The following is an 18,597-nucleotide window of genomic DNA, read 5'->3' on the forward strand; positions in this document are numbered from 1 at the left end:
CAAAGACAAGTATCTTTGACAGTGCATATATAGGTGTATCATATATAAGAGACAAATGTTGTTCCTTCAGTATGTTGGCATTACTAAATTTGGCTCATTGCTTACATATATTTATAAAAAGAAAATGTACAAGCTGTGATAACTGTTTCTGATAAAATGAAGAGTAGACTGATATATTGAATATTCCTTTATTGGGTGATAAAATCAGACCATGTCATAACTGCTTTAAGTCATACAGAATAGATATCAGAGCCTTAAACAGGCTGACTTCTGCTAAGATAAGATAAGATAAGATAAGATAACCTTTATTAGTCCCACACGTGGGAAATTTGTTTTGTCACAGCAGGAAGTGGACAGTGCAAAAGTTATGAAGCAAAAATTTGAATAAAATAAAATAAGAATAAATACAGTACACAACTGTACAGAATAGAATAAAATAGAATACTATATACACTAGAATAAAATAGAATAAAATATACAATAAGATAAAAATGCTATATACAACTGAGTAAAAATACAACGATGCCAGAAAAGATTATTGCACTTAGTGTTATTGCACATTTGTGGATGTGTGTGTTTGATCAGTTAAAGTCTTTGTTGTGGAGTCAAATGGGTCAAACTGGGCAGAAAGTATACAAACACATAACATCCTTATAGAATATGATGTAACACTATATATGAGGGGCCGTACAAGCCAAAATTCATTCTTTCACTCTCACACACATACATTCTTCTTTCACATACATATATTTTCACTCTCACATACATATATTTTCACTCTCACATACATACATTCTTCTTTCACACACATATATTCTCACTCTCACACATATATTTTCTCACATACATATATTTTCACTCTCACATACATATATTCTTCTTTCACATACATATACTTTCACTCTCACGTAGTTTTATTTTAATTTTTATATTTAGATATTTTATTCTCATGTTTACACATATTTAACACACACATTGCAATATTGTGCTCTCTTATACATGTATTCTAATCTACATATTTACACATTTGCACTCTAATATACATGCATTTTCATTTATGCATTCCTACATTTTGCTCTCATTTACATGCATTCAATATGCATTTAATCTTACAAATAATATATGTATGTAAGAAGAGAATGCATACATGTCTGAAGAAAATATATGTATGCAAGAGAATAATGTATGTGAATGAAAGAGTATAGTGGAAACGGAAGGAGTTTAATGGAAACGGAAGGCTGGGTGTCTGTACTGCTGTGATTGGCTGAGAAGCACGCGCGGGTCACTTTCAAGTGTCTGACAGCATGGAGGGGGGAGAAGAAACTCGAGTTCTTCAGCAAGCTATCGGGGTGTTAAGAAATATTTTATCATCTCCTGAAACAGTCACATCGTTGTCCTCGTCCTTTGATTGAGATGGGACGGGCTCAACTGCACCCAGTGTTACCCACAGCACGGTGGAAAGTGAGATGAGGGAACTTTTTAGACCAGCTAACACCCGGGTAGCTTCAACGTGCCAACTAGCTACACGGAGTTCGACTGGAGTGCGGCAATCTTTGCTATATCAGACCCAGAAACACTTTGGCAACTGGAACTGCAGATCAAGGAAAAGGTAAGAACAAAACAGATTGCCACTTAACTGTACAACTGCGAAATACAAAATACGAAATGTGCTTTGCTGATTTAGCAACGCACTTTGTTACCCTTATAAAATTTTAGCCCTAGCTAATTTATTCAGCAGCATCCACATTAAAAACAGTAAAGACCGTGGCATTTATTTCAATATTAGTGGCTGTTTGTACTTGTGACCCGAGTGTAAGTTGATGCTTACTTTAAGATTACTTTATACTAAATCTTCTTTATTAATGTGGGAGGTGGTAGCTACAGTAGCCTGCTAAATAAAAGGTTGGGTTAATTTTCTTGTTATTTTTGTTTAGTTTTGTATTTATTTATTTATTTTTTGGGGTAGAATTTTAATCTTGCTAGAAGACATCAATCCAACTCTGTGTTGTGAGTGGATCAATATCTGTACCACTGTAGAGGTAGATAAACATGGATGCCAAGTCATGCCTTCAGTCCAGTTTCTACAGTGTGTGTTTGAAATAAGAAAAAAAAGAAATATGATTGGTGTCTTTTTTGTTCTTTACTCAAATTAAAAAGTAATAGCAAATGTTTCTTTGTATGCCTCTTTGTAGGCGTATTTCATTTTAAAGAGCATTAAAAAAAAATTCCTTATGCAGTTTATTTTTTGAGCTTTTGTGATTGAGGGGGCCGCACTGTAATTGAACTGGAGCATTTAGATTTTCTTTCATTGTACTAATATATATATATATATATTTTTTTTTTAATTCAAGCTTCAGTGAATTAAAATGGTCAAGCCCCAAAACATTTTCTATATTACGTACATTTTCCATTTTTTCAAAGGCAATTTAAATGCATGCTATTACTTTATGCATTTTTTTCTTTCAAATTATGTTTCTGTTATTTGTGTTTGCTATTATACTCAACTCTTACATACACGAGCAACTTTAAACATATTCAAGTGGGCTAAATTGCTAGCTGTGATACTGTTTTTTTAATATGAACTGTGTAACATTTTATTTTATTTATAAAAGCTTAGCAACAGTTTAACGTGTAAGCTGGTCACTACCAAGTAGGGATGGGTATTGATAAGATTTTCACGATTCCGATTCCATTTTCGATTCTGTTTAACGATTCGATTCTTTATCGATTCTTTATCGATTCTCTTATCGATTCTTATTTTTTTTTAAAAAGAGAACACTAAGGTCGATTAGCTTAGAACTTTGTTTTATATCTTCTCTTTGAACAAGATAGAAATTTAGGAGTAACATGGCCTTACAAGCCCAACAGTGAGATCTTAAGAGATCCACAGCCTATGGCTCTTCAATGGGGTGTCACAGGGTCCCCGGGGAAAAAATTGTAAATGTAAAATAAAATAAATATTCTTCTGTAGCAATAACAAAGTATAACATAAATTATTCTGTAGCAATTACACAAGAATATCCAGTAATCTCCCTGCCTACAATTAAACACATTTACTTACCGAAAATCGGGGGCATCTGCTGTGGCAAATGGGTGCAAGCCTTTTACCACAAACTTAGTCACTGCTCGGTGACATTTGTCTATCCTGGCCTGAAAGGAGACGCTACCGGTAGACTGCAGCGAGAACTGCCAGCATCTGAGCCAGCCAGACTCTGTCTGTCTCTCTCATCATGGTCACCTAAATGCAGCGCACAGTAATGGCAGGTTTTGTAATAAGGCAGATCGCGCTAACATAATATGCACTGTTAGTTGATTATTTACCTGCCGCATTAACGGGAGAGGACGTGCAGACGTTACCGCTGCTGCTGGGTTGAGATTCACGAGTCCGGAGCGGAATTCATTTGAGGTTATCGCGTGTTTTGTGAGCAAATGCTTTTGCATATTCGTAGTGTTTCCTCCCTTAAATGAAATATCTACTTTGCAAGTATTGCAAGTTGCCCTGTTGTCATCCGTTCTCGTAAAGTATAACCAAACTTTTGAGTGTTTGAGCCGCTTAGGCGCCATGTTTCCTGCCAGGTAAATGACGCTCCGCAAAGTGGTGACGTCATTCGGGGCGACTGGAATCGATAAGGGAATCGTTTGCAAAAATGGCAAACAATTCCAAGGAATTGAAACAGTGGGAACCGGTTCCCAACAAGAACCGGTTTTCGATACCCATCCCTACTACCAAGTGACATTAGCAACTTTCTTAAGGAACTGATAGTGGTCTAAGTATAGGTAAATAAAACAAAGGATACATAAATCTGAATATAGTTTCTGTTTTGTTTTATAGGGCCAAGACACGTTATCATGATACTTTCAACAAAGATGTCATCCTTCTTCCATGGCCATCAAGCAGTGTTGTTGTCAAGCATCGCACAAAACAACATTTACATGAACAAGGGCATATATTGAATGGATTTGAATTCCAAAAATCCTGGGACCAGAAAACTGTCTCTGAACAAATAAGGGACGCCTTTGGAGATAAACTTTCTGTTGATGTAAGGTAGGTTGTGCTGGCAGTCAAAACCTAATGCGACACAGCTTTTGTCAGTAGTCTTTTCGATATCTAGGCATTTCAAAGCTTTACATAACGATTTAAGTCAGAGAACAGGTAGACATGAATCAGTAAACTAAACTAAAAGAACTAAAGCAGTTATCCTTTCTTGAACACTCCATTTTTGGCATACCTTTTTGACATTTGTATAAAGTTTACTTCTGTTACTACTGGTCTGATTCAAAGAGGAAAACAAGATTAGCTCTAAAAAAGTTATTGGAACAGTTTTGCAACAATTTTTTAAACATTTTACAACTTAACTGTTTTCCAGCCTGGAGTTTCTGATGGCTTGTGGCAACAGACTGATTGCGCCCAAACTGCGAGCAGGACAGGAGCTGGATACAAATCTCATACATAAAATTTATAAATCGAAAGCCCTATACATCAGACCATCAAAACCAATTTTGGTACGTTATTTGACTTTTGAATGAATCTACTTAGCACTGTACAGTAATAATATTAAGACCAAAAAGTGGTGCATAAACAACCTTTGAACTTTCTCATCTCTGTTCTTTTTAAACTTGCCTTTCACCTTTTGTAGTTGGATAGAATAGGTAGAATTTTTAAAATGTTAATCCTAAGCTCTGGTATTGACTAAATTTACAGCTGCTCTGTTGGACTGTTTGTGAATTATAGAACGTAAGACTACTGCTGTTCAGGAGATGTGTTACAATTTTGTCTGCCTAGTATGTAAAAGTAATTGTGAGAAAGATCTATTAACTCTTGAAATTTCTCACCCTATGGTAGCTGGGATAGGCTCCAACCACCCCACCTCTGATAAAAATAAGCAGAAGAGGTTGGATAGATGGTATTTAATGTTCAAATTCAATATATGTGAATTATCATTATTATTATTTTATTTCTAAGGATGATATTACAAGCTACAGCAGTGAAGAAAACTGTGAAGAAAACCCTGTTTCATCAAGGCAGCTGCGCTCATCATCTTCAGACAGTTTTGCCAGTTCAACAGCTGCCTTCCAACCAATCTCTGCTCCTACGCAATCTCCTGCCTCATCAGTTGGTAATGGAACATTATTAACGGAAACTCCTGCCTTGACCCATGAAAGTAGTATCTCACACAAGTACAGCAGCGCTTCAACAAACATTTCCTTCAGCCAGGTTACCAGTGTCTTCATTGGAAATCTACCCTTCCACTAGTCAGCCTTCTACCTCATCATCTGCATCTTTAAGGGATCCAGTTCTGGTCCTGACGTGCCAAAATACCTCAAGCTCACCCTACCAGACCAGGAATCCAGAGAATCATTGTTCAGCATTACCCTCTACATCAACACACAGTCAATCTGTAAACTACGATAACTACCTTTCAATCATGACTCCACTATCTGACATGTCTTCTGATGATGAGGAACTTAACCAGGCTATACTAGCAAGCCTGCAGATCGAAAGGTTAATTTCAAATACAAATGTTTTACAGTAGCCAATTAAACACACCATATTTGTTGCAATCCAATTCTGTAACCAGTGTTGTGATGCATATAAATATCCTCAGATATTTATATGCATATATGATATTTATATTTGCTGTTAACAAAACAGTTTTTTGAATAATGTCTACAGAGTCAAATGATAATGCTGTAATGCTGGCAAATTTTATTTTATTTGAAATAGGCAGCGAATTTTTAACAGAGCTAATCTGACAATGAAATTTACTTATTGTGCATTGAAACTCAAAAATATCATATGTTTCTTTGCTCTAGTGCTTTCTAGTTCTCCAAAACATATAAACAATATAAAAAGCCACAGAGCAATATACTCCTTTGTACATTTTGCTTATGATTATGATAATTTCCTTTAGGGATTGATAAAGTATGCTGATTCTGATTTTGACAAAACTTTATATGTCCTTGTAGCCCTTGTATGTGAATGTTTTTACTGATGTTCTTTTCAATATTTTTTCTTTTTTTTAATCCTACAGGACTTCAAGTTGTTTGGTATCAGCAAAAGATATTTTGGAGGAACTTTCTGCAAAAATAAACCAACAGAAGAAATGCAAGTTCAACATTAATAGATCATCAGTCCTTAATGGAGCAATTAGAGGTTTTAAACGAGCGACATATGATCCATGCCACACAATTTCTGTCAGGTTTTCTGACGATATGGGAGTACCTGAAGAGGCTGTTGACTTGGGTGGACCAAGAAGAGAATTTCTAAGACTTCTGATCGAAGCTTTGCCCCTGTCTCCAATGTTTGAGGGTGAAGAAGGCAAAATGAACTTGGCGCTTGATAGTGCTGGTATGTATTGATTTTAGGCTGATATCCCTGGAGTAATGCAATAAAAAAAATCATTTTTATGAAGTTCTTGTCAAGCGCTTTCATGCATCTATTGACGTGTAATGTTTTTCATTATTTCTAGCCATGAGGGAGGACAGGTACTTCATTGCAGGCAGAGCCATTGCAGTAAGCCTTGTACATGGTGGTCCACCAGCAGGCTTTCTGTCTCCAACACTCTTGCCTTGCCTTGTTGATGGCCCAGGTTTGGCTAAACCAGTTTTAGAAGATGTTGCCGATAGTGACCTGCATGAAAAAATTAAAAGGGTAAAACTGATTTGTCAGTTGTTGGATAATGTTTTAGTATTGTGTGCATTTCGTTCTACTCCATGTATTAATTGGGGCCCATTAATTTTTTATTTTTTTATTTGAAGGTTAAAGAGTGTAAATCCTTTGAAGATCTGATAGTAGCAACTGAGTGACTTCAGGAATACTTAGCCAATGCTGGCTGCCTGAGGCCGCTGCGGAGGCTGGAAGACAAGGATCTGCTTATACATGACATTCTTATGTTCCAAGTAATACACAGAGTCCGTGGTCCATGTGAAAGGTATGTATGTATGTATGTATTTATTATTGTCCAATAAGTAACTCAAACCCATGCTGATTGCCTTGTATTCTGGGAATTTTGTGTGACATTTCTTTATGTGTAGGTACACCATGCCTCCAAAGGTGCCAGCATCACATGAAAAATGCAGATTTGGGATATACACTTTTGATGATGTGAATAATCTGAAGTAAAAATTATTGTGTCTATGGCTATTGATGGAATTTTGGAATGTTTGACTATTGAGATCATGAATGAAAAAAAGAGAAATGTTATAATAAGTTGTATATATCGGACACCCAGTTCAAGTATTGACACTTTTAATGAATGGATAGAAAAAATGTTTGCTTCGGTGAACCAAAAATTACTATTCATCTGTGGTGATTTTAATATTGATTTGCTAAACCCAACAAGGTTAAAAGCCATTGATGACTTTACTGACACGATGTACAGCTTATCACTATATCCAACAATAACAAAGCCAAGCAGAATAACATCACATAGCGCCACTATTATTGACAACATTTTTACTAATGTCATGGATTTCCAAATTAATAGTGGCCTGCTTGTCTGTGACATAACTGACCACTTACCAGTTTTTACTTTGTGTGACTGTGATTTAAAAAAAATAGATACCAAGATTACGATAGCAAAGCGAACAATAAATGAAGAAGCAATTCATGCCTTCAATTTCGATTTCGCACAACAAGATTGGAGTTCGGTGTATGAAGAGTCAGATGTGGACAAGGCTTATGACAATTTCCTAGATATTTTCACTATGTTGTACAATAAACATTGTCCTGTAAACGAACATAAGACAAAGAAAAAAAAGATAAAAAGTCCTTGGCTCACAAAAGGAATTATCAATGCTTGCAAAAAGAAAAACAATCTGTATAAACAGTTCATCAAAGTAAAAACAAAAGAAGTGGAACAAAGATATAAAGCATATAGAAATAAATTGACTGATATTATAAGAACGAGTAAACAACTTTATTATAGAAGAAGATTATATGAAAATAAAAACAATATAAAAGGAACTTGGGATGTGTTAAATAACTTAATTAAACAAGGATCTTCTGTAACATCATATCCTGAATATTTCATTGATGCAAATGGTGAAAATCACAACATGAGTAACATTGTTGATGGGTTCAATAAATTTTTTATAAATGTTGGCCCTGAACTAGCAGCGGACATCCCGTGTCAAAAAAATGAAAATATCAGTAATATAAAATCAAATCCCTTTTCACTGTTCCTCTCAGCTACAAATGAGCAAGAAGTAATAAATATCACATTAAAATGTAAAAGTAAGTCTTCAATGGATTATCATGACATAAATATGTCTGTAGTTAAACAGGTTATTCTGAATATTGCTAGTCCCTTAACATATGTCTGTAATTTATCATTTAAGTCCGGTTGTTTTCCAAAAAAAATGAAAATTGCGAAAGTAATACCACTATACAAAAGTAATGACAAACACAGTTTTACCAGTTATAGGCCTATTTCTCTACTGCCTCAATTCTCAAAAATTTTAGAAAAACTTTTTAATTCAAGATTAAAAAAATTCCTTGAAAAACATCAAATAATAAATGTTGGTCAGTATGGTTTCAGACCGCAAAGAACCACTTCAATGGCGATAATTGAGGCAGTAGAAGAAATTACTGATGCACTGGATAAAAATAAATACGCAGTTGGTATTTTTGTTGATCTCAAAAAGGCCTTCGACACAATCAATCACTCAATTTTATTGGATAAATTGGAAAGATATGGTATTCGAGGGAAAGCTGGTAACTGGTTAAAAAGTTACCTAACGGGTCGGGAACAATATGTTAGCATAGGGCATTACCATTCAGAGAAACTTGGTATTACATGTGGTGTTCCCCAAGGGTCAGTGTTGGGACCAAAACTTTTCAATGTATATATAAATGATATTTTTGATGTTTCTCAAGTACTTAAACTGATACTGTTCGCAGATGACACCAACATATTTTTCAGTAGCGATGATTATACTGATCTTGTAATGACCGTAAACAGGGAGCTAAAATTAATAAAAAAAATGGATGGATATATGGGGAAACACAAATACTATGTAATTATTATTGCCTGTTACCTGTGGTAACGCAATTTATAATTAATATATTCTGTATTCAGTTATGAAGGTTCTATTTGTTGTTTGCGAGCTGCCGTTGAGATGCTTGCTTGTGCCCGGGGCTGTTGATGGGTTTGTTTGGTTTGCAACGATGGGCGTAGCTGTGGGAAGCTTATTGTTTTTTGTTGATGAGTGAGTATAGGGGTGGGATTTAATAAGTTTTCTTCGTCCCACTCCTTTTCAAGTAATTTTTGTTTTTTTGTTTTGTGCACTTTATGCTCAATATATGTATTGTTGTGCCTGAAATGAACAAATAAATGAATGAATGAATGAATTGTATATATAATTCATATGTTTTAGATTATACTTCTTGGATCCATTCATTTTTTATGTGATTTGTGATTTTAAAGGTAATTCTGATTATCATTTAGATTTCAGGATGGACTACGGACACTTGAGGTGCTGGACAAAATCCAAGCTCACCCAGAGAGTTTTCGCACCCTTCTATGCTGGTCACCTTCAGTGCTTACAGCTGACCTTCTTGACAGCCTCTTTACCATCCGCCTTTCTCCAGCTGGGAGCAATAAAAGGCATGCTGAAGCAGTTGTCATTAGTTTCTGGAGAGACTACCTAACAGATGCAGAAGGTAAATTTAGCGTTTTAAGCATTCTGTGTTCAATTTATAATGCAGTGCATCTTTTCATTGAATCAGTTAAAAGTAGAAATGCTTGCTGTGTTTTTTGTCTTTAATGCCATTTTTGACAGTATTGCTTTTCCTTTAGATCAAGACGGAACACAGAAGCTGGGGACAATTCTTGCCTTCGCCACTGGAGCCAACACTGTTCCACCAATTGGCTTCTCTCCACAACCGTCCATTGAATTTCTTAACCAAGAGCCTGATGCACAAACCATGTCTAAACTACCCATTGCAAACACGTGCATCAATTGTTTAAAGTTACCACTTCATACCTCTTACAAAGACTTTCAGGAGAATATGGACTTTGGATTAGGTAATACACATGGTTTTGGAATAGCTTAATTCCTGGTCAGGTTAGTATGCTAATCTGAGCTTTGCACTCAGTTAAATTAATGAGTGTCAATCATTAAGTAATTCTAAGGGGGTTTTTTTTGGTTTGAATATCATTGCATTTTCTTTCCCAGAAATCAAACAAAAAATGTTCCACCTAAAACACCAACTAATACACTTGAGACCAAGCTGAATTTACTTTATGTTGCCATATTTCATATTTCACCCACCTATTTTGTGATTGGAGGCTCTGTTTTTGCGTTGACCTTTTAACAAATGTTCATTTGCTTCAAGTCTTTTTGCTTGTCAGGGTACCTTTCTACAAGTATACAATAGTTATAAGGACTAACATAATTCAATTCAGTTTTTTTTTTCATTGCATTAATTTATGTGCATTGTGATTATTTTTGTTTTCTAGCTTTGTACTTGTTTGTTGCTTTTATTCTCTGGTGTTCTTCAATATTGTTTGTCTGACACTTCTATTCTATTTGATCAGTGATCCATGTTTGATGTATTTACTGACTGTATTAATGTTAATATTATCAGTTTCAGTCATCTTGTTCCAAGACAATACATCTGGTGATTGTGATTACCAAAAACCTCAATAAAATGTGGTTGCACAAATTTATTTTTTCTTTTAACAAGGTGTTTTAAAACAAAACATGGTTGTAAAATCTCAACACACTCACATAATACAACTCATAAATTCTTTAAAATTGTATACAAACCGTCAACATGCATGTAAAGGTTGATAGTAGCATTCTTGAAATTTAAAGCTGTGACTAAACTTCTAATAATACTGAACTAACAACAGTCTTGGCACTGTATTCTTTTTAAGCTGCACAACCACAATTACAGTAAATGAAATTTCTCCAGAGGCCTTATTGATATTTTAGGATTGTCTCTCAAGAAAACGAACAAGGTTGCAAAATAAATCTATACCGTTATTGCCATCGTCTTCAAATGGATCAAAGGTCTGTTGAAGTGTAACCATCATGGTGTCACTGATGGAAATGTTAATTGATGGAACAACGACATTATTGTTTGTCTCCAGCTCTGGCAGTGGTCTGCAATCATCAATACCAAAGTCATTTTCACAAATACCATTCATATTTGGGTTATGTATTCCTGCATTGTTGATAATGCCCCTTTGCCACAGCTGAAGAGGGGTTTGCCCTCCTTGTGTTGAAAGTCCATGGTTATTCCACTGGTTCTGAAATTCTGTGGCAGCTCTTTGAATACGTGGCAAATATATATAATGAAGACAAAATAAATGGACCTCATTAAGTGAATCTAATACACCATGCTCCTCCATAAAATTGAAAAGATTAACAAAATGATACGAGACCACTCGATTTAATTCTGCCCATAATCGCTCAATTCTTTGATTATGCACAGACCTGCCAGTGATAACACTATGCCTGTTCAGTCCTTGCCTGTAAAGCATGAAACGGGCAACACCAGTGTTTTCTAGTCCATGATCACATCTCACTCTGGATGGCATTCCAAAGTTCTGAACACCAACCATGAACAGTGACAAAACACTTGATGCCCTGTTGTTATCTAAACACGCAAGGTAGATGATGGTTCTACTGAAACCATCCACACAGCCATGGAACACCATCCTCCATCTCACAAGTTTGTGGTTTTCATCTATATGCCTATAGAAAAATGAAATAAGTATAAGTTATGTATGGGGAAACTATGACATGGTCAAGGATATGCACAAGTTTGAGTAAATAAAACAATGAGTTATTTTGCTTTAGATAATCCATTTCGCTATAGACTTAGAATCAGGACTGTTTTTCTGTTAGAATTTTCTCACCATAACTGATTGGGGAAAGGAACACTGTACAGTCGTCGAGGTATTGCATTGCGTCTTCTGAGGGAACGTCCAAAGGGGTCAATTTCTTATAGACTTTGTCTTACACGCCACCTTTGAATGCGTAACCCACGTGACCTCAAGCTGCCATGCACATATCGTTCACCTGCATTTGTGGTATACTGAAGAATTTCCCTAACAACCCTGTTCAGGTTTTCATCGGATAATGTTGCATAAGTCAGTGGCTCAATGCCAAGCTCCTCTCTGTGCCTGTACAGAGTACGGGAGCCAACCCCTAAGCATGTTGCAATGCTTTCCCAGTTCATTCCAAGAGATACTAAATGAGATATTTGCTCTCTTGAAATGCTGTATCGCAGTCTACCTTGAGAGTAAGTCATGAGAGGTGGAGGTAGCAAGACAAGTCTGTTCTCAGATGTAGTTCCTTGTCTGGTTTCATAAGCAGTCAGTAAAAAATTTAACCATCCATTTAAGGACTGTAATGTATTCACTGCTTCTCTATTTCTTGCATCGTCAACAAATCTTGAGATGGACAAAATTCCAGATAAGGTTTGAATGTGATCACCAAGTTCTCTATGGAGCCTCTGACGAACAAAAGAATCTGTAGCTTCTCTTTGAATTTGTTCCAAACATTCTAATACATTATTTTAAAAAGTTCTAACGTCATTTTCATTACTACTTACTCGACAAATTAACTGCAATACTAGCAAAGAAAGCAGGATGACTTTGAACAGCTTCATTGCTTGGTTCTTCTGGTTTAGGTCTGGGTATGTCAAGTAAGTTCTCCAAGTGTATTACATTTCCTGGTTTAAGAGTGACTTCCTGCTTAAAGGATGAACTTCCTGTGTTAGGAAATGCAGACGTGAATGTCAGAGTGTATGTATGCAAGGGTAAAGGATAAACACTGGGATTGTATGTATATATGAGTATAGGAGTACAAATATATATGTGTTGAAAGGTAAAGGGTATGTATATATATATGACTAGAAAGGGCTGCACCTGCAAGGAGAATAAATATATGTCAGCATAAAAATATGTAGCATTAAGAAAAATAGAATACATGTGTGTGAAAGGAAGATTAATGGATGTATGTGAGAGTGAATATACATGGATATGAAATAAGAATAAAGATGTGTGAGATGACAATATATGTATGTGAGAGTGAAAATATATGTATGTATGTGAGAGTGACAATACATGTGTCTGAAAGAAGAATATATGTATGTGAGAGTGACAATACATGTATGTGAGAGTGAAAGTATATGTGTGTGAAAGAAGAATGTATGTATGTGAGAGTGAAAGAATGAATTTTGGCTTGTACGGCCCCTCATAACTATAGATCAACTTACCTCAGAATATATAAAGCATATAAACAATTACAGCAATATGATGCAACAAACACAGCAGTACTACTAATCCAAAATACTCAAAGCTTCATAGAACTGAAACAAACATTTATTTTTAGGTCCATTCTGCTGCTGATACATACTTAAGGTTTCTGAACATTAAACTTTCTCCCTTTCATAGTGTTTAACTTGAAGGCCCTGAGTACTTTCTCCCACAATGAAAACACTCGAATGATAAAATTATTTGAACATTACCTAATAAGACTGATTCAGGACAGACAATTAGTTATTTTAAACTTTCCTAGCAGTCCTTCACAAACAGGGAACAGTCTGTCTATTCTCTCCATCTGTCAGCTGCTGCTGGCTCTTCCTCCTCCTCTTCCTCACACACTGCTGAGTTTGTCCTGGTGGATCATCAGGGGTGCAACGCCTCACAGATGATGTGCAGCAGTTAGTCCCTCAGTCTGTCCTCACACGACACTTGCAGTTGTCACACATGGAAATCAAATGTGTGATAAGCTGCAGGATTCAAACACAAGTGTAACTTATAAATACATGTTCATATTTTTATTACACAATCAGAGAGAAAGAAAAACAGAGAGAGTGCAGGACAGACAGACAGGTGACATTCTCAGGTGTATACACTGCTACAAAACAGCACAAGAGAAGGAGGATTTAGTGTTTGTGTTATTACGAGTGCTAAAAAAGAAGAGTTCCCAGATGGCACAGTGGACACATGTGTGACTCCTGTGATTAAAGCATCTTTCTTTCAGCTTAACGAGTGAACCGTCAGCTCGTTCAAACACACGTTAAAGTGCGTTTGGCTCAACACCACCGAACAGAGGCAGCACTATAACATAGCTAACATTAACAGTGCAGTGAATCCTGCTTGTGCCGTGATATTCAGGACTGCAAACTGAGCAGCATCACTGACTTTCAGCTTGTTGTGTTTGTGGATATATGACTGACTTTAATTTTCCATAAAATCATCACATTCTCTGTAAGATTAAAGTCAACTATTGAACGGCGTATATTTTGAAGTAAAGGCTTTAAAACCAAGTTAGTACAAACATCGCTAATGTCACATAACTTTGCCAACATGTGGCCAACAGTAATGTTTTAATGTTCTTCATTATTAAACATTTGCGCATAAATAAGTGACATAATATTCAGTACTTACTTTTGAAAGTTTACTCTTCGGCCGCTCCGCTTCCACCGTTTTTTTCGGCAAAATTATCCACACCACCGCCGTGCTATGAAGTCTGGGATATGTTTGGCCATGAAGGCTACACCGACCCATCCTTAAAATTCAGGGAAATGAAGGACGCATTTGAGGGCCGCATTTCGAGCAGCCTTCGTCACGTTGCTGTGACGTAATCGGCCTTAAAATGCGGCCTGTCACGGCCTTTAAGGCTGCAGACCCTGAACTGGGATACAGCCCAAATCCAGTCATTGGCACTTCCTGGCTTGTGTAGTTACTAGGTAACAAAAGCTCAACACTGCCCCTAGCGTCCTGGAGCACTTCCGTTGTGATTTGGAGTTTGCATGTGTTTTGTATTTTGCATGTGTTTTGTATTTTGTAAGTGTTTTGGAGTTTGCATGTGTTTTGGATTTTGCATGTGTTTTGTATTTTGTACGTGTTTTGTATTTTGCATGTGTTTTGTATTTTGTACGTGTTTTGGATTTTGCATGTGTTTTGGATTTTGTACGTGTTTTGTATTTTGCCTGTGTTTTGGATTCTGTACGTGTTTTGGATTTTGTACGTGTTTTGGATTTTGCATGTGTTTTGGATTTTGTACGTGTTTTGGAGTTTGCATGTGTTTTGTATTTTGTACGTGTTTTGTATTTTGCATGTGTTTTGGATTCTGTATGTGTTTTGTATTTTGCATGTGTTTTGTATTTTGTACGTGTTTTGTATTTTGCATGTGTTTTGGATTCTGTAAGTGTTTTGTATTTTGCATGTGTTTTGGATTTTGTATATGTTTTGTATTTTGCATGTGTTTTGGATTTTGTACATGTTTTGGATTTTGCATGTGTTTTGGATTTTGCATGTGTTTTCGATTTTGTACGTGTTTTGTATTTTGCCTGTGTTTTGGATTCTGTACGTGTTTTGGATTTTGTACGTGTTTTGGATTTTGCATGTGTTTTGGATTTTGTACGTGTTTTGGAGTTTGCATGTGTTTTGGATTTTGTACGTGTTTTGTATTTTGCATGTGTTTTGGATTCTGTATGTGTTTTGGATTTTGCATGTGTTTTGTATTTTGTACGTGTTTTGGATTTTGCATGTGTTTTGGATTCTGTAAGTGTTTTGGATTTTGCATGTGTTTTGGATTTTGTACGTGTTTTGGATTTTGTACGTGTTTTGGAGTTTGTGCGTGCTATTTGGAATTTGTAAGGGTTTTGGAGTTTGTACATGCTTTGTCTCTATGGGCCACCGTACGAGAGAGAGAGGGTGAGAGAAAGAAAAGAAAAACAAAAACATGAGCCAACTTGCATCGTTCATTTCAAAGAGTCGGCTCTAAGAGCCATTTTGTTCGCGACCAACACATCACTATCAGAAATAGTGATGGGATTTTCGACTCACTAAAAAGAGCCGGCTCTTTCGGCTCCGAACCGGCTCTTCAGGTTGTTTTGTTGCTTTAATTAATTTATTATTAACAATAATATAAAATTATGCACAAAAGGAATTACTAATGTAACAAAAGAAAGTGGTTTTATTTATATATGTTTATATATAAATATATGCGGTGGCCTCTAGAGACAAAACACGTACAAACTCCAAAGCACGAATAAACTCCAAAACACATTTCTAGCATGAACTGAACTTCCAAAACAGAGCTACCTAGATCACTTAAATTACACAACTGAAAGCATATGTGTATTGTTTGTGTATTTATACACAAACATTCATATATATTCAAATAATTTTTTTTAAAAAAGTTCATTTACCTGTTATTACCACACACCAAATCCGGTCGTTGGTACTTGCTGGCTTGTGTAGCCACTAGGTAACAAAAGCTCAACACTGAGCCTAGCATCCTGGAGAACTTCTGTTGTCTTTTGTACGTGTTTTGAGTTTTTACGTGCTTCTGAGTTTTTACGTGTTTTGGAGTTTGTACGTGCTTCATGGTTTGTACGTGCTATGGAGTTTGTACGTGTTTTGAAGTTTGTACGTGCTTTGTCTGTAGAGGCCACCGTTAATATACTTTTATTTATTCACTCCACATAAAATGTAATAAATAAATCATATAATACAAAAACCAACTAGTCACATTTCAACTTTTAACTATTTAAATTTTCAGCTTTTTCCTTTTACAAATTTAAAGTGAAACAACACAAAACACTGCAAACCACAAGAAATTAAATATAAATTAAGATATGAAAACAAAAAGAAGATGCATATTCTCTGTCATATGGGCCTGCATGAATAAACTTTCTGAATACTTTATCATCTGCAACTGAAAATAGTGATTACCTTTCTAATGTGACGTTGTTGTCCCTGGCTCTTTCTCTCTCTCTCCCTCCCGCTCTGTTCCTGCGCTACTGAGTGTAACTACTGCCCCTCCCCCCTCATCAAGGCTCGCATGCGGAGTGAAGCGGAAAAAAAGTGCGAGAAAGAGTGTAAGAGAAAGAAAAAAAAAAACATGGCTCGCGTCGTTCAAGTCAAAGATCCGGCTCTAAGCCATTTCTTTCGCGACCGACACATCACTAATCAGAAAAGTAAGCAGCAGGCTTACAAAACAATTAATAGTCTTTGATTTTTATTATAGCTTTCTTTAGTTGGAGAGCAATACAAAGCACCAACCAAAAATTTTTTTGTCTATCATGGCTAACCAGTATAGCGACAGACTAAGTAATAAGACTGAAATGTGATAGTACATAGGTTATTCTTTGCATCTAAAACACTGACTTTTATTTTCTTGGACAACTAAACAACTATTAATAATACTTTTGAATCAAAATATTGTTGCAGGCAGCACTAAAAAAAGGCAGGGAATATATTGTTATCATAGCTAAAGATAGTATGAATACACGTGATACTTGGTGTGTCTATTTCACGCTTTGCCTCTTCTCTTTGATTGGTCTCAGAGAATTTGAAGCAAAGAAAGAAAGGGAGGACTTGTTCTTTGATGTGTTCAGCTCACGTTCAGCTGAGTTAAACCGTTAAGTTTGGCTATTGGGGTTGATCTCTGTGATGAAATGCTTTCAGCAACAAATGTACTACACTATACTGTACCTAACAGTGGTGTGTGCACTGCTGAAGATATCGGCATTGCATCGGCTGATTGCACGCCAGTCCAGAACAGAGGCCGGCAGCTGAAGACAAAAAACAGAACACCATGATTAAGATGTGCACATAACCTATCTACTATAGTTTGCTGGTGATCACTGTTTATGTATTTACTTTTTGTACAGTTTTGTTTTGATGGCGGTTGGTGCAGAGAGTACATGTGCCATCTGGTTTGCGGTAAGTAGCTACATCAATCATGTAGGCTCCTTTTCGGCGCAGGGTGATGACATCAAATCCCTCCCCAATCAGGTTGTGGCCTGGTACAAATGGAGCAGACTCACACTTGCTGTTGTTCACAGCCTTACAGGAAAGAACAGGGGAGTTCCATGACAGAAAGAGAAGGAGGCTCAGGTAAAGGAGAGGTGGGGTTGGAATGGAGCGCATGGCTGAAGTCAAAGACAAAACAGACAAAATGTAGTAGGTAAGGATATCATTGATCACAGTAGGCAAAAAAACTTCCAAAGTAACAAGAGCTGCAAGGTTTTGTCTGGGTATCACAACAGGGGTTATCAAATCTCTTTATTTTATCTATCATTGTTCTGGACAAGATTAATTGACTGAGTGTTGCATACTTCAGTCAAGAAGAAAATGAAGCCACGAAAAATTCATTTAAAATATTGGTAGCACTTTCTATTACAGCTTGGTAATAATGTGGTAATAGTGAGGTCCTTTGTCAGAGAACAAGCACTCTGTGCTTTCTCCGCTAGACCTCAGTGCAGTGTTGAACACTGTTGAGCATAATACTTTATTACAGAGACTGAACACTTAATTACAAAAAATATTCAATAATACCAAAGTAGTTCTTGTACATCAACAGTGGTTATAGCTAAGAAATATTACACTGAAACGTATGTAATTGGGCAAAAACTGGAGACGATAATGTGGAAACAAATTCTTGCCTATGAGGCAAAACCCATTTGTAATAGTTTAGCAATATATGGGCAACAATATGACAACCTGCTGGGAATAAAATGGTCAAATCTATGCGTTAGAATTTTTGTATACTGACTTATGGTAGTAGCCCACAATAATAAGGTAATATTGGTTTATACTTACATAAGGATGCTATTACCGT

The 18,597-nt window shown here is 36.2% G+C and overlaps 1 protein-coding gene and 1 pseudogene across 1 annotated transcript in view; one reads left to right on the plus strand and one right to left on the minus strand.

Annotated features, from left to right (window-relative positions):
• LOC134629683 (perforin-1-like) overlaps positions 1-18,597 on the minus strand; it is a 40,300-nt gene that overhangs the window by 13,812 nt on the left and 7,891 nt on the right. The window contains exons 3-4 of the mRNA XM_063477208.1: positions 17,637-17,868; positions 17,469-17,548 (exon numbers count right to left, since the gene is read on the minus strand). Of these exons, the coding sequence (XP_063333278.1) occupies positions 17,469-17,548; positions 17,637-17,868 (312 nt within the window). The remainder of the gene's footprint in view (positions 1-17,468; positions 17,549-17,636; positions 17,869-18,597) is intronic.
• LOC135933185 (uncharacterized) lies at positions 1,305-10,057 on the plus strand (annotated as a pseudogene).

The sequence above is a fragment of the Pelmatolapia mariae genome, linkage group LG6 (assembly GCF_036321145.2).
Source record: "Pelmatolapia mariae isolate MD_Pm_ZW linkage group LG6, Pm_UMD_F_2, whole genome shotgun sequence".
Lineage (NCBI taxonomy): Eukaryota > Metazoa > Chordata > Actinopteri > Cichliformes > Cichlidae > Pelmatolapia > Pelmatolapia mariae.